The 16,956-nt window shown below is 41.2% G+C and overlaps 1 protein-coding gene across 1 annotated transcript; it reads right to left on the bottom strand.

Moving 5' to 3' along the window:
* Nucleotides 1-4,146: 4,146 nt before the first annotated feature.
* wnt7aa (wingless-type MMTV integration site family, member 7Aa) lies at nt 4,147-15,667 on the bottom strand. The gene is made up of 4 exons (XM_030729215.1): nt 15,153-15,667; nt 14,655-14,881; nt 11,125-11,396; nt 4,147-6,200 (listed from the first exon to the last, which is right to left on the bottom strand). Exons 1-4 carry the CDS (start codon nt 15,221-15,223, stop codon nt 5,721-5,723), a joined length of 1,050 nt encoding a protein of 349 aa, XP_030585075.1. The 5' UTR covers nt 15,224-15,667; the 3' UTR covers nt 4,147-5,720.
* Nucleotides 15,668-16,956: the final 1,289 nt, after the last annotated feature.

Raw genomic sequence — 16,956 nt, 5'->3', positions numbered from 1 at the left:
TTAAGCCTTTAACATTTAATGGTCTAGCTACTGAGGCAGAGACTGTTTTCTGTTTTTCCGCTGCTGAAGGTGGACATTTTAACAGAGCATAGCAGGAACTGACTCACTTTTAGAGTCAGCTTTAGGTGGCCATTTGAGGAACTGAATGCTGGCTTCATGTTTGAACTCCAGAGGTTGAAACTTTTATCAATAATGCTAAAAAAATAGCGTTTAAGATGCTTTTCTATTATAAATGGCTATTAACTGAAAATAGTTATTGGCAGTTAAAAGTGCTCAGGAAAAATTAAGCACAATATTGATATCAGCTTGGGCTCAGGGAACGTTTGATGGGCCATTTTCACCTATAATTTATCACTTTTCACAGGCAAATAAATTTAGAAATTATGTTAGTAAGTAATTTAATAAAAATAAGATTTCTTCAATTATGTATTGAAGAGATCTTTGTGAGATACTTAAGAATATTCCGTTAGTAATCAAGCACAATGCTGCTCAAAACATCTGTTAGTAACTGTTTAACATCCAGTCACAACATTTGCAATTTGCTTGTTTGTAATAGTAATGTGTAAAATCACCTCTAACACTCATCTTGTGTGAGAAAAGTTGACACCACTTTGTTGAAGGTGTAGATTTTGAGGTTATGTATGGGCTTGGATCCTCAAAATGGTTTATATTGCCTGAAGCTTGAAGCTCAAACCAATTGTCAGTTTTGGCTTTGTGCCATTTATAAAAGAGTGACAATAAAAGTGTAAATAGTTGGGCAGGACACCGCACATGTGTCACATGTCCCATGGTGTATAGCAAAATATAAGGGAAGTGCAAGTGGCATTACCAGAAAGTGAAACTAACTGTTTAAGGGATGCAAATAAAATTTGAAGGAAAAGGCAAAGATTTTAAAACTGCTTTCGCAGATGTAAAGACAATAAGTATATTTAGATATCAGTTCTTCGACTCATGTTTTGTGTCTATATTATGTTCACAGAATTAGCTGGAAGTCATATTATTCATAAAATTGAACGTGCAACAAGGTAGTGTTGTGTGAGACACTTAGATAATGTTGTTATGCTCTCAGTGACAGACCCTTGGTGTTACTCTAACCAAGGCTGCTTGGCTGGCTGCCTTTTGAAAGCGTCATCTATTGAGGCAAAGTTTGGCTGAGGAATGTTTTGTGCCGATTATTCATGGAGTTAAGACCTTTTCTTTGGCTCAGATTGAAATCCTTCTTGACATCATCCCCTTCCCAATTGTAAAGCCCCCTCCCCACTTTCTTCCCCTTTTGCCATTTCCACAAAATAAACAGCATCCAGATTTTATCTGGGATTTGCATGGTTACCATTTTGTTAATGGCAGGCTGGCCTCTCGATGAGAGGAGCAGCATTTTTGAGGGGCACAGTTTCGTTGTCGTAGCAACGTTGTAGAGGGGTGAATGAAGCAGATGTCGCAGTAATCCATCAGCCAGCAGCTCCGCACTCCCACTGCTTACTGAGGAACAGCACTGTGACACCCTCTGCACTGCATCACGGCTGTCCGATCTGTCCTCATAGTAACGCAAAGCTTGAAATACGCGCATTAAACACAAAGTGATTTCCTGCTGTTAATTCTGCAACTTTTATTTATCAAAACAAAGAATGAACAGAGCTGAAGTTTTACATGCTGCAGCTCAACCATGAACTCTGGAACAGCGTCAGGTAAATTACATGGAACAGTGTTTATTGAGGGTTGAGTCAGCCAGAAACTAGAAACTGTTTTAAAAATGCATGATTTATATGACTGTTGTCATTTAATCAAATCTTTAATCAGATCTATACCACAATTTTGCAGATGTCCTGTAACTGGTCACTGTTAACATAGCTCTGATTATCAGCTTTTGGGATCATTAACTTTTAGAGCTGGATATATAACCTTTCCCAAAAGACCAAAAAAAGTGAAAGAATAGAAAAAAAATGTCTAGTTGTTGTTAGTGAGAAAAATGTGGATGTTATAGAGAGCCAAAAGGAAAGCTTATTTTCGGAGTTTTGACCCTTAATTGATACCTTGTTAATGTCTCGTTTGTAACAGAAAGAGGCTAAAAAGCCAGACTTGGAACATCATCTTGGACAACATCATGCAGTTTAATCCACATGGATGGAATCTGCTCAGAGTATTTATCCCTATCATTTTGTGTACTTTATTTATATTGTATTATATTTTGGCTCATTTGGGCTAAAACTATTGCATGTAGGTGTCTATCATTGATAAACCATCAATTATCATGTAACCCCATGTTCCAAAAATTACATTTCCAGCAATTAAATTGCATTTTTTCAAGTGGACCATAGGTGTATGACACATAGAGCTCAACAGCGATGTTCCGGAAGTAAAAATGCCATTCATATTTTCCATACGGATTTTGATTATGAGCCATACACTGTAACCATGCTTGATTTCAACCTGTTGTTTTATTGGCGATGCTGCAGAGCAAAACTATCCTACCTATAATCTTATATTAATAGTGATGTCTCTGATTAGCGTAGATCGCTGTTACTGTGAAAAATGATTAAACCCGCCAATGTCAGTTTATTTAGTAAGCGCAAAACTTCACAAAGTATGAGAGGAGTGATTGCAGTCATGAATGAAGCACTGTACCATATCAGTAACTAGGCTATACTTTAGTGTGTACACAATGTAAGCTACAAAATATATTCAAAACTATTGTTATACAACACTACGATAAATAAAATGATCAAATTCAAGAAAGTTGTAAGTCATTTGCTGTGCAATCTGGGATTTGCAGTAGTAGGTTCTTCATTGTTAAAAGTAATTATGTACACAGTTTTGTACCTTTTGCCTTTTGCTTTTCCTTCAAAATCTAAATCTTTTTTTATGGTCACGATGCACCTCATAGCTGGTTGGGTTGGTTCGAGGTTTATACTCTTTACATGCGGAGTTTGTGAAATTGCAATGAAGAAAATGAATGGGAAAATTTTTTTAATTAAATTTTAGGAAGCTGAATGATAAAAAACTAGAATTTTTGACTTAGGCAAATCATCATGGCTTGATTTTACATATTAAAAAAATCACTGTGTTTATTTAGCTAAGTAGGTAGCTAAACAAGGTAACTCACTAGTTAGCTAAGGCCTCAGTCACAGAGGTCTAGAGTGCAGTCAACAACTCCCTGACAAACTCTGATTACCAGGAAGAAATATGTATTTCCAGAGTGGTTGCTTGAGATTGTTGGCTGTCACCATGTGAAAAGACAGTGCTACACCAAAAGCCCTGTGATTGCTTTGGCTGCTGGTAGACTGCCATGGTTACATGGTTATATAAAAGGTGCTGACTTGTCTGCATACACTTGCAAAATTTGAAACAGCTGAAAAAGTGCGACCCAAACTTGAACCGAACATTTACCTTCACAGTAAAAGTTGTGTCAACAGCAAATTTCAAAAGTAGCCACTTTTATTTTGAAGGTGAACAATCTCCATTTCCAGTTCAGGTCGCACTTGTTCTTCAACATAGCATGGATAGTAAGTGGCGAGTGTTTCCAGACAAGTCAGTCTTCCATGATGCAGACTACTGGCAACTGTGTCCAAAACAGCAGCGCTTGTTCCTGTTATCACCATTAAAACCTTGACTGGGAAAAAGCTGGAGGAGTCCTTCATCAAACCACCTGCTCGACAAGCTCCAACCTGAAGAAAAGAGAACTTAGTAGCTGCTCCCATCCAGAAAAGCTGCAGAAGGGTCTGTTAGGTTGGAACTGAATTATTATTAATATTAATTATTAACATCTTCACCATCAGAATTTCTGTTTTCTGCAACAGGACGTTTTGCATCAAAGTGCAGGGCAAATCTTTTAAAGGCTCACGCACACACAAATACTTAGTCATTTGGGAGCAATTAAAACACTTAAACATGCAAATGCACACGCACATATACACACACAACAACTTGATCCAGGAGATACAGCACTGTCAGAACACATTTTTTTGCTTCCTACTAATGTAAGAAGCCTTCCAACATGACAGAGTGAAGGCTATTTTATTTTATGCCTTAGTTTAGGATGTATGTGTACCTTATTGTATTTGACCTTACTGTTCTTATGATTTTTTACTTATTTTTGCATTTAAGAAAATGTTTTCTTTAAAAAATATGATTTTGATATGGCACGTAATACAACGAAGGGTTTTTTTGACAGATGTCTGCAGTTTAACTATTAAAAACACATCAATTTCTAAAATGGAAACCAATGAGCAGTTCATTTTAAAAGACCTGCATTTTTCTCCTTTGAATATTTATTATTGCTCATTAATAAGACAAAAGTATTTCTTATCCGATTAATCAATGGAGTACTCGATTACTAAAATCATCAATAGCTGCAGCGCTAACACAGACGAGAGAAACATTCATGGAACACCAGCTAGCCTGGAGGTGATATTAGCACTTTATGGGTAAGACATTTCCTGAACATACATTTCAGTGTAAAAGAATGATATTGTGCTAACAAAGCATAAAGGCACATCTTTAAAACAGTGTTTCAGTGGGTCATTTCTTAGTTCAAAAACCTCTGCACACCTGAATGGGTGACAGAGCTCCACAGCAATTTAAATATAACTCAGTGAACAGCTGTTCCATTTTTGACCTGTGCTGATGAGAGAAAATGTTGTGTGTGTGTTACTTATGATCAACTTTGTCAAAGTGATGCTGCTTTTTGTGTTTTAATAATGCGATGCAGCCAGAGCATGTCTGTGTGTGTGTGTGTGTGTGCGCATGCATGTGTGTGTGTGTGTGTGTGTGTGTGTGTGTGTGTGTGTGTGTGTGTGTGTGTGTGTGTGTGTGTGTGTGTGTGTGTGTGCACATACATATTTTTGTACCTGATGATGGTCAGCAAAAAGGTGTGACTTAATAAATGTATTAGCAAGACAGCATGCAGGAGTTATATTTAAATTGCAATGTATGTAATTTAAATTGAAAAAATATCTTAAACAACAATGGAAAATAAATAAAAAATATTTATATAAAAATAAACTCTTACAAAATATTTTCCATTAACCAGCAACGTGGGGAATTTAGGTCTGGAAGCTTGCATTTGCTCCTGGGGTTTTGCTAAAAGAGTCACTGTGGCTGCTCGACCACAAACTCCACGAATTTCCAGACAACTAGCAGCAAAGTGAAGATGAAATGAGACAGAAAAAAAGTAGAAAATAATACTATCATACCTGACCCAGGATCAGTAGTTTAATGCTCTTCTGTAGGGTCTCAAATATTCACTACTGTTTAGTTTTCAGATCCAGTGTCTTCTAAAAAAAATGTAACAAAGAAAAAATCTTTTTGCTCTGAGTGCCTTTGTTTCTTTTCTTTTCTAACTAAACAGAATCTATACCATCAAACCTTTACTAGATTGAGTCGCAGTGAATCTTCAAAATGATCAGTAGTTTTCTCATCAAATAAATTATTAGTCAGTTAAAAAAAAAAAAAAAAAAAAACTGTTAGGCCTACTGTTTGAGGTCAGTCACACCAGTATGGCCTGCGAAAAAGTTAAGCATGCAGCATAAAATGGCATTCAAAAACAAAAATAACATTTCTGAACCTAGAGCTTGAGTCCAGTGTCATGGCAGATGTCCATTGGCATCATTATAATCAACAAAAGTTGGACGATAAAGCTGTGATTGCTGTAATACACAGAGAGCAAGGCAGTCTCTCCACAGCCAGTTTAGCCGAGCGCCTAAAGGAACGTCCAGTAAATATCTCTATTTACAGGTATACACTTCTGTCCTCTCACTGCACGTGTTGCACTTGACATAGCAGCACCACAGGAACTTGCAGTTGCACTGCCAAACGCGCGAGTACTGGTGTGTGTTATATCCCCGACCGCAGCACATCAGGTCACAGCTGTTGGGCTGCTGAGCTGTTTTGTTACACAGACGGCCCTGTGTCCCCATGCTTCCGGTCAGAGGGTCGGCCTCGCAGTAGTTGGGAGACCTCTCGATGTAGACTAGCTCCGTGTCCTTGGGCTTGCGGTAGGAGTGGGGTTTCTTGATCTTCAGGAAGGTGGGGCGCTTGTTCCGGCTAGCACGCACCGGTTCCACGTGAACAGCGTGGTTGTACTTGTCTTTGAGCACGTATCCCAGCTGACGGAATTTGGGGAGTGTCGTCCAACACGTCTTAGTGGTGCAGGATCCAGAAACCCCGTGACACTTGCACTCCAGACGCATGCTCTTCTCCAGGGCCTGTGGAGGAAAAGCTCAGATGAAGCAATATTTTCAAACTTAAAGAGCTGGAAAAACTGTGAAGAGTTACAACTGGTCTTCATAACGATAAAGAAGTGTGAATAATTAAAATCTTTGTCGTTTTATAAAATTTCAGCTGTCTTTCCAAAAAGCGCTGGTGGGAAATGTATGACTTTCCCTGAAACAGTTCAACGGGTTGAGACAAACATTTTCCAGCATTCCAGGTGAATATAAGCATTCCAGAGATCTCAGAGCTGCTACAGTATGTCAGCCTATAGCTACCAGCTATGTATGTGCCAGTTTTATGAGACAGGTTGAGCTTCAAAAGACAGTCTTGGAAGAAACACACTGAAGGTATCTACAGGCCCTGAATTCAGTTCAGTTACAGTTTAGGAGTGGAACCGTATATGCTACTGCAGCCAGGGCACTCTGCCTCCTCTTCTGGCTGAATGACATCAACTTACTTCCTCACTGAGTGGGAACCCTTGCTGGCATTAGAGAAGCCTCACCCTGCTTTTTAATTATTCCACTCTGATGTGGCCTCAGACTTTCTGGAGTCTCGTGGGGTAATTGTCAAAAGCCTTGGATGCATACAGCTTAGTGTGGTCATGCCCCCGAGACCCGGCAAACATTTAATTCATGGAGTTCAGTGAAGTGGAATCCCAGTGAAGATGCCATTGTTTGTCTAACAGAAGCCCTGTAAGCCTCCTGTGGCACCTTTTACACTGTTGTTTATTCTTCTCAAGAAATTGGAAGGTTGGCACTCAAGTCACAGACTGACATTATCTCCAATTAAACATGAAAGCTTTGCTACAATAATTACAGAGGTATCAGTTTAGTAAGTGTATATTAAGAGATTCGAGCACTGTATCACATTGTGACTGATGTCAGACCTCAAATATGAAGCCTCATCCCGAAAGGCTTCACACAGCCTTCTGCAAACAACATTTTAGATGCATTCCTCTAAAATAAAGCCGTGCACGGCGAAATATTTTTGACAAAGATTTCCTTAGATGTTTCTTCAGGGATGAGAAGGAAAAAGGGAAGTGCTGAAGGTGTAAGCGGCCGTGAGATGCTGTTATTTTTTTTTTATTACCAAGCAATAGTAATATGCATTAACCTGCCTATCAGTATTAATTACTCCATAAACTCATTGGAACAGCATTCTGGATCATTCTGGCACACTTTAACCCCTGCTTACAAATAATATGGCGTGTTGTGTGGTTAAAATACTGAGAAGTCTGTGCTGTAGTTTTGGTGAGAGAGATTCTAGTATTTTAGTTTTATGTTACTTAGCACTAATTAGCAAGTATAAGTGTGGCATATAGTTTGTGGATGCACCTTGTTAACCAGGCCTGCTATAGCATCATTCTATCATCATGTCCAGATATGGTCACTTCTGGCCCAAAAGAACAACATTGTTGCAGGCAGACTGCTAATGTTATAATAAGCACAAGGTCTCTGCATATACTGGGCATTTTTGCTTAATACTGGAGTTCATTCACTAATTCACTATGAAGTTCTCACCAGGATAACGAGGTAGTTAAAATCACACATGCTTGGGGCTAAATGTAAATGCTGCAGCTTTCAATTAAAAATCCACACAGCTACAGTTGGGTGAGAATTATTCAAACTGCAACGACCAACGTTCAAATTCAAAATTTACAAAATTTAAAGTGCATCAGGCTGTTGGACATGGTTTGTACTGTGAGTGATCTCAGGAAGCCAGTGGGAAGACTGACCCCTCTAACAACCATGGCAGCATCAATCAGACCTTTTGGTATAGTGGCTAAAAGAATGCTGCTGGAATAAGAGCCATGACAGCTCACTTGGAGTATGCCAAATGGCACTGAACTGACTCTGATGGTGTGATGAGACAACAGATAAACTCTCTGTTCAAATCTCCAAGCACTGTCTGTTAAAAACCAGACAACTGTCATCATCTCTATTTTTTAGATTAGGTTTAAAACTTTCCTTTTTGATCAAGCTTATAGTTAGGGCTGGATCAGGTACCCCTGAACCACCCCTTTTGTTATGCTGCAATAGGTCCAGGCTGCTGGGGGGGGGGTGTCCCATGATGCAGTGTCTTTTGTTCACCTCTTTTTACTCTGTTTATACGCCACTCTGCATTTAATCATTAGTTATTATTAATCTCTGGCTCTCTTCCACAGCATGTCTTTTGTCCTGTCTCTCTCCCCTCAGCCCCCAGCAGATGACTGCCCCTCCCTGAGCCTGTTCTGCAGGTTTCTTCCTGTTAAAAGGGAGTTTTTCCTTCCCACTGTCACCAAGTGCTGCTCATAGGTGGTTGTTTTGACTGCTGGGTTTTCTCTGTAATTATTGTAGGGTCCTCACTTACAATACAAAGCGCCTTGAGGCGATTGTTTGTTGTGATTTGGCGCTATATAAATAAAACTGAATTGAATTGAAGATGGCCAGGATCATCTTGCACAACAAGGCACAGTAGTGGTAACATAATAGTAGGGCTGCTTCCCAGTTGCCCTGTGGCACTGGGAATTGAGGGGAGAAAAAACTGCAACAAATAGTCACTGAAGAAAACTTGTTTCAGCATACACATGACCTTCGTAAGAGTCGGACAAAACCACACAGCCAAGGCAGCACTTTAATATTCAGGGGAGGATTTGCCTTCTGTGCCTTCCATTGCTTTTTCAATAGACTGCTTTGTTGTGGTTGAGTTTTGAGGACAGCCTTTCTATTGATCTGTCATTTGGCTTCTTCCTTCTGTCTGCTGCTAAACAACATCAGAGTCAGGGTAATGCTCTCCCAGGTTATTATCGTCTTGGGTTTACCTTAATGACATTCTTTTAAGACACTGTTCCTTCATCAGTTAGTGTTCTTTAAATGACTTTAAGTTTTGCACTGACCACACTTTGCCCTCAGTGGCTCCTGATAATGAAGTTTCTATGAAAAAAAATCAATTTCTTTTTTTTTTTTACCTCCATGTTAATGTGAAACATTATAATGTCAACAAAGACTAAAGTAGTGACTGGTAGTATATTTTTACAACCTCAGCTCTGTTCTTGTTAAACAGCTGCACGTGCTGTTAGCTTGACGAGTTTTTCATGTTGTATAGACAAAAACAAAGTTATTCTTCTTTTTGGCATCACAAGGTTTCAGTCTTTCTGCATAAGCAGATTTTAGTAGAAGAAAGTGTGAATTGTACTTAACCTCATCTGCAGTATAGAGGGCTACTTTATCTCTGTTGCATTCTTATGGAGCATCACACAGTTTACGGCACAGGACACTTCATGGAAGTCCTTCAGAATCAACAGGTCATTAACTTTTGGTTACTCTGTCTACACTGAGCTTGCAAAAAATTTTAAATGCCATTTGGTGCAAATGCAAACTGCCGCGGGCGTTTTTTTTTGTTAATACATCGATCTACATTTATGTGGCAGCTGAGGCGTGGGAGGTTGAGTAGCTTGTCCACTGATTGGAAGGTTGTGATATTATCCCCACTTTCACCATGTTGAAGTTTGTGTTTGTGTGACAGACAAAGTGCTGAATGCATGGAAAGAAAGCACTGTATGAATACTTGGGTGAATCTGGCTTCTGAGTTTTATCATTTTCACATAAGTCAACTGGTCAGATTTTTTTTCTCCTGTTTAATCGACGAGACTGTAAGTAAATGAACTGGTGCTTATATAACACTTTTCTAGTTTAACTGAGCACTGAAAGCACTTATTACTACAGGCCTCATTCACCTAATCACACACACATTCATACAAGTGCTCTTTTCTGTACCTAAGCACCTTGTCTAACATTCACACACACTCCAATGGATGCATCAGGGGCAATTCGGGGTTCAGTACCTTGCAGATTGGAGAACTGCATGTCAAATGCTGCCCCTCCTCCTTTAAAAGAATTTGCATTTCTTAGCTCTGAAAAAGCAACACAAGCCAGTTAAGAGAGGAGCGCAGCATTCCAAAACGGAGGGCTTCATTTGGAAAATCTTCTTTTTCATTTGTGGCCATAAATCAGTGGAATTCTCTTCACACAGAGCTGCTGATGTGTGTGAATTGTATTTTTTTTTTTCACGCTCCACACAGCATTTGTGAATGAAGGTAAATTTTGGATTGTATATTAATGATTTGATGTATCTTATATATTTGTAATTGAAGGACTGGAGAGTTGTTGGGTTTTTAGGATCTGGGATTTGACAATTGACAGTTTTAGTATTTCTATTTCGCTAATTGTCATAATTATGTGGGGTGGGTGGGATGTGGTGATTCTGATGGTTTTAATCTTTGTGTTTGTAGTTAACGTAATTCTCATTGATTGTTCTATCTACTTGCCCAGAGACTACAGGTGGGAAAATAGCAGTTTTGCTAAAACCTTGCAGGTTGTTTTATTGTGTACTTTCCCTGTCTAAATAAAGTTTAAAAAGAAAAAGAAACCAGGGATTGAACCACTGACCTGCTGATTGGTAGACTACCCACTTTGTCTCCTGAGCCACAGCTGCACCGAAGCCACAAGGAGCATCCGTTGTCTCTTATAGTTTTCCTGACTAAAGCCCTCATTGTGCTTCTTCATCCTATTTTTCTGCTTTACATTTAGGTACATTCATTCAAGGCAAGCTGCTCAATCAGGTTTCATTGCTGCAGTCAGCCCTGATCTCATGTTACTTTCACTCAGGCAGGGATGTTTGAAACTGGATTGCTTGTAGACTGTTGTCCAGGTTGCTTTCTACCACTCAGCTGGAAGAAGTTCTTGCACTACGAGCAGCGTGTAAGACAGTGTGTATGTATTTTCTGATTTGCCTGCATTGTCTTGCATATTGCAATATACAGTTTACTTGTACATTACATACAGTTTGCATGGCTCTGTTCAGCTGTTGTGGAGCTCTTTCAGAAGCCCCCGTAAATGGCTTGCTGTCAGGTGATTATGGCATCTTGCACAAACCTACCTTGCGTCCCACTTCATTGTTGTGTAAGTTCATGAGTGTCCTGGCGCTCTGCTTGATCTCCCGTGCATCCACAAACACCTTGGAGAAACCCAGCCCGTAGTGGATGTCCGCGGAACAGCCACCCCACTTCCAGCCCTCCTGCTGGTTATAGAAACCCTGCTTCTCCTTGTCGCAACCGCAGCCACTGAGGCTCCCCTGGGTGCAGGCCGCTGTGACTGCATGGGCGACCCCGGCAGCTATGATAGCATAGGTGAAAGCAGCCTCCTTACTGCCTGCGATAAAGAGGAAAGACATTTTTATTCAGTATCGCAGACAACAGGATTCACTATTTCAGGCACTGTCAAGCCTCCTTACATACCTTTCATAGTTGCCTCAAACCAAATCATGAAATGCACAAGCTGAGCCAAGTCCCATTCATTAATCAAGCTCTCTTTAAGCAGATAAACTTTAGCAGGAAGAGCAGCTCTAACAGCTCTAATAAAGAACACCTTTAATAAAGGAAAGTATTTGCAAGCAAGTTGTACTGAATGTATAATAAAGTATGGTCGGGTCTGTAAGTGAGCAAGCGTAATTCCACTGTTTCCCCAAACACATGAACACAAAGCAGCAGGATTAGAGATAAAATGCTCGGGCATCAGCTTTGGCCCTTGTCCCAGCCGCCATCACTCCGGGTTCCACCCTGTGGAGGGGAAACTGAGAGGCATGCACAACCTCCCTACGTGGACAGATTTCCACTCCATAAATCTGAGCTCTTCAGTTCAGCTACAGTTATTTTAATTAAAACTGGAGATAATTTCTGAGCAAGTGGAAAGCATCCAGAAATGGTCAATAAAATCATCATATTCAACTTCGAACACCTGACATCCACCAGGTGACCCATCTCAGGTTAGGGCTTCTTATTTGGGGGAATTTTCACCTATATGGAACAACCAGGTAGGAAAGCTTTTAACGGGAAAAATGTAATGCCAATCCGACTTCAACTGAAAGGTAACATTTTCTAGTTTCTGAGAATTTGCCTTTTTTGCATGTGGTTGAAACAAAAGCCAACCCTAATCTGGGGTTGGCTTTTATTTCTGTCAGTTTGTCTAAATGTAGCCTCATTTTCAAATAGCTCTTCTGCTTTATCTCACTGCAACACTAACGCTTAATTTAACTGTAGTTTAACTTAAATCTGACCGATCTGGTTGCCCTCAGCCTAACCACTTGTTTTATGTAAATAAAACTGACCCTGGAGTAGATCTTGTCTGCCTCATCCTGATGTTCAGTTAAGGTTTCCTCTTTTCTTCTCTTTCCGCTGGAGCCCTGAGTGACATCCACCAGCATTGTTATCAACTCCACTCCAGTTTTAACTCGGTGGATCTTTGTCACAGACACACACACTCATTTCTGTGCAGCTGCTGAGCTTTGCTGGAACATATGCACACCGTGTCCTGATTCACACTATCAGTCCAGGACCATCTCAAAGTAGATGGGACATCACACAGAGGAGCATCCTGGCTTTGCGTTTGTGATCTAGAGATATTTTTGTTTCTGTCAACTCGTTTGCCTGTGCAGCCAGCAAAGAAGCAGCCAGTGCTCACTCGCTGCATCAAGCAGCAGCTTGGTGAGTGGGGAGGATGCTTGAATTTAATGCCAAACCGCTGTACCCTCCTGCACTGCTGCCAACAATGATCCCAAATTGGTGTATTCTGTCAGTTATCAGCATTCCAGCTCAGTGAAACAAAACAATAGATTCAGATAGACTCGGTGCAGGGCAGCCCGACCCAAGCAGCACTCCACCTGGGACTCAGTCCCGACTCTCATCTAAACTTGGTTAAACCTTTGCAGTTGTGTTGTTCTGAAAAGCGCTGCACTCACCTTCACTCGCTAACTTAAATCTGATGATAAAGAGTGCAGCTCTGCCTCGAAGCACTGAACTAAAAATCATTCTACGTACAGCGTCTTTTGCCAAAAGCTGCAGAACCTGGAGGTAAATTTGTAAACCTAGAAGTAAGTACTTGTCTGAACTTGAAGCTTTTGGGAGGTGTGGGTGGGGGGAGGGGGTGTATTTTATGAACATACATGAAGGCGGTCCCGCTGAAAATGGGTAAAAAGAAAGAGAGCATGTAGGTATGTGTATTTTGCAGCTGTCAAATGCATGCATCACATTAAATCAGAGCGGTAAAGGAAAATGGGTTGGTGGACTCATTCAAACTGGTATGTCAGGCACAAAGCAGCAATCAAAGGCCAGCGTGAAAAATGAAAAACGACACCCTCAGCTCTGCGTCTGAGATGACAGGCTGAACTTAAAGGACAAGACAGTAGAATACTGGCCTGTTAAAAACAAATTTTTTCCGCAGTGCTGTCTCTGGAGCGAGCATCGCCTCCAGCTTTGTTCCACACACAGGATCAAATCAGAGGCTTATTTTCCCACTGAGAGCAGATGCACTGAGCCTGGGCTTCAGACTCACAGACATCTGTCCAAGTGTCAGAGTTCGAGTACCTCGGAGGAATGTCTCCTCCAACTATTTTTGGAGAATTAAAAGCAATTTTCAACAATCAGTGTCCAGCTTATTTCCCCTCTGTCTGCTAGAATGATACTGCTCTCTACTAAAGATAACACACAAGCTGAGGAAAAGAGCACGTAATAACAGTAAGATTGATTGATCAGTTGAAATATATCACGACTCTTTTTTTTTTTTTAATGTTTTTTAGGGCCGTCACTATGTAAATTTTTGTTAGGCTATTATCATGTTTAACAAAAAAAAAAAAAAAAAGCATCTGATTAAAATATTATTTTATTTGTATGGTGCCAGTTCACAACAGCAGAAGTCTCCAGATGCTGTGAACTGCAAGGTAAGACTTGACAATACTAGAGAGCGAAAGAGAGCCCCAACATTCAAACAATCCCCCAATATAAGAGCAATATTAGAAAGAGAACCCCAACAAATTAGATGATCCTCTGTTCTACTCTATTCTATATATAGTGCCAAATCACAACGACAGTCGCCTCAAGACACTTAAGCAGGACTTTGCGACAGTGGGGAGGAAGAACTCCCTTTTGACAGAAGGAGACCTGCTGAGCTGAGGGACGGACAGCTCGCTGTCTTGATCGACAGAGGAGAGAGAGAGGAGACAAAAGCACAGAGAAACCACAAACAGCATTTATATCAGTATCTATAGAAAATCTAAAGTGCACCAAGGTGGCAAGAGACATGTACCCATAAAGCATACAAAGATAACAATACACAATTCTTTAAGAAATTAAAAATATTTGCATTATTATTCATATGATATAGATATTTCATATTTAAGTCATGTTGCCATATATGTAAATGCCACAAAGACGAAGCTCCTACATGAAGAAATATTCAGTGGTGTTATAATGGTCGTATAATTATATTTAAGTGCATTAGTCTAATTACGTGGGATTAAAGCGGGATAAAACAACCTGCTGAAGAAGCAAAAATAATGAGATAATAATCACTTCAGTTCCCCTGAATCAGCCTTTGTAAGCGTGTCCCTGGGGTGACGCGTGGACAACTACATACCCACTCTGAGCTCTTTCCCGAACACGGTCCTCTCTCCCAGGGCAGAGCAGTTCCAGCGTCCGTGTCTGAACTGAAACTGACACTCATTGATCCCCATCTGAACTCCTTCCCCGATCACTATGATCGCGTCGGGTCGGCTCTGACAGATAGTCCTCTGACGTGGAGCCAAGCCGGGGATTTTGTTACAGATGATGCTCGCTCCCAGCGCGACCACCGATGACAGCCCCCTGCGATGAAGGTGAGAGGTTAAAATGTGTGGCGTTTCCCTGTGGGACTTCTGTAGGTGTTTCTGCACACACATCTGAGAAGACTGCATATGCTTGAACCACATGTAAATGGATACAGGTGCGCCAGGTGCGTGGGCTTCTATAACAACACATTTATATAGTAAAAGCACAAAGGACAGCAGCGGAGGATTAACTCGAATCTCCCCTTTTATCCAATTTATCAACAAAATATACACCAGCAGCCTGAAGCGGCTCTTCCTTAACAACTCACCCGATCTTCAAATACACGATCCCGAGGCACAGGAAAAAATGGAAAATCCAGCGCCGCGTATTCCTGCTCATGGTACTCAGCCCTGCCGGTGGATGAACGCTCCAACAACTAGCTTTACTCCTCCCGCCGAGTCCCACAGGCTCTCCAGGTGTTCCGAGCACCACACGCGAATATACAATAACTCCAAAGTTTGTGGAAACACACGCGTCCTGCTTTCATCTGGTGACAGTCCGGTGGTGGTGGGAGCCTACAGGGGACCATTGGGGCTGTTGTTTTCAGGTAAAGCAGCTCGGCTCCTCAGTGATCAAGCTCAGTGTGTGTGTGTGTGTGTGTATGTGTGTGTATGTGCGTGTGCCTCTCGCTGTGAGTGTGTGTGTCTGTCTACCTTTTTTACCAGGGCGTGTTCTGCGGAGGAGCTGCCTCCGAGCCGCGCACACACACTCGCTCACAGCCTGCAGGTACACGCTCCAGCCCCTGTGTGCCTCCGCAGAACCGGGTACGAGCCGGACAGACCCGTCGCGTCCTCACACTCACACATGGCAGCTCAGTCCGAAAGCAGAAGACTCAGTGTGACTGGCAGATCGCCGAGCGCCGTTACTTTTTATTTAGTAGTAAAATAAAAGCCCCTCCCACCGATTCAGCGCTATCTCAGGTCTGAAGCATCTGTTTGCAGTTATTTTGTCTCAGAAGGGTTTTCTTCTCGTTTTGGATCACTTTGTGTCTCTTCACGGCCGTTTTGCATCTGTTCATAGACACACTTTTGTAATCATTTTTTTTTTCTCGGTAGACACATAATCACTTTTTTAAGCACCTGCAGCCATTTTGTGTCTCATTGTGTTCATTTTGAGTCTTTTTTGTAAAGTTTCTGTCTCTTAGTAGTTGTTTCTGTTATTAGGGCCCGAGCACGAACTGTGCGAAGGCCCTATTGTAATTGCTTCGTTTATTATTATTATTATTATTTTTATTATTCAGGCAAATGAATTGGCTTTTTGGGGGCTTTATCATATTCAAAAACTCATGAAACTTTGCACATGCGTCACACCTGGTGAAAATTTAAGTATTTTAATGGGCTCGGGCAAGGGCGCGCCCAAATGGCTCGCTAGCGCCCCCTAAACTGGAGCCCCACCGCTGTGTTTCACGTACATCAATGAAACTTCATACACATGTATATCATGTCCAGGCGCACAAAAAATCCTCTTGGAGCCATGCCCTAAACCCAACAGGAAGTCCGCCATTTTGAATGAATTATACAAATTTGGCGATTTGCAGCCCTCACACTTTTTCTAATAACTCAGAGGTTTTAGACGTTATCATCTTCATATTTGGTTTGTCTAACCTACACCCCCAGGGGAATCTAAATCTCGAAAATGGTGAGTTTTCGCCAAGGGGGAGGGGTCCTTATGCCCCTTTGAACTTTGATCATTCGCCATGAAATTTTGATTGCCTCTCATTCATACCTACATGATCCAATGTGCATCAAACTTCTCCAGTAGGATGAGGGTGCCCCCCTGAACACATACATATGACAATATTTAATATCAGTCGCAGCGCCACCTAGTGGGAACAGGAAATGTCATATTTTACACTTGGAGGTCCAGCTCCAAGGTGGTTTAGCAGAACCATCTCAAATTTCACCTGGAAAGCCTTAAGAAGTTGGACTTACTGTGTTTTCAAAACTGTGACTTTTTGACAAAAGGGCGTGACCCTTATGGGACGGCAAATTTCGATGATTCGCCATGAACACAAAAATGGCTGTAACTCCAAGCCAACTTGCCCAATCTGGCTCAAACTTCAGTGGTGTGAT

The sequence above is a fragment of the Archocentrus centrarchus genome, chromosome 5 (assembly GCF_007364275.1).
Source record: "Archocentrus centrarchus isolate MPI-CPG fArcCen1 chromosome 5, fArcCen1, whole genome shotgun sequence".
In the NCBI taxonomy this organism is placed as follows: Eukaryota; Metazoa; Chordata; class Actinopteri; order Cichliformes; family Cichlidae; genus Archocentrus; species Archocentrus centrarchus.
The sequence above is the reverse complement of the archived record's forward strand: the minus strand, read 5'-3'. Positions and strand labels throughout refer to the sequence as shown.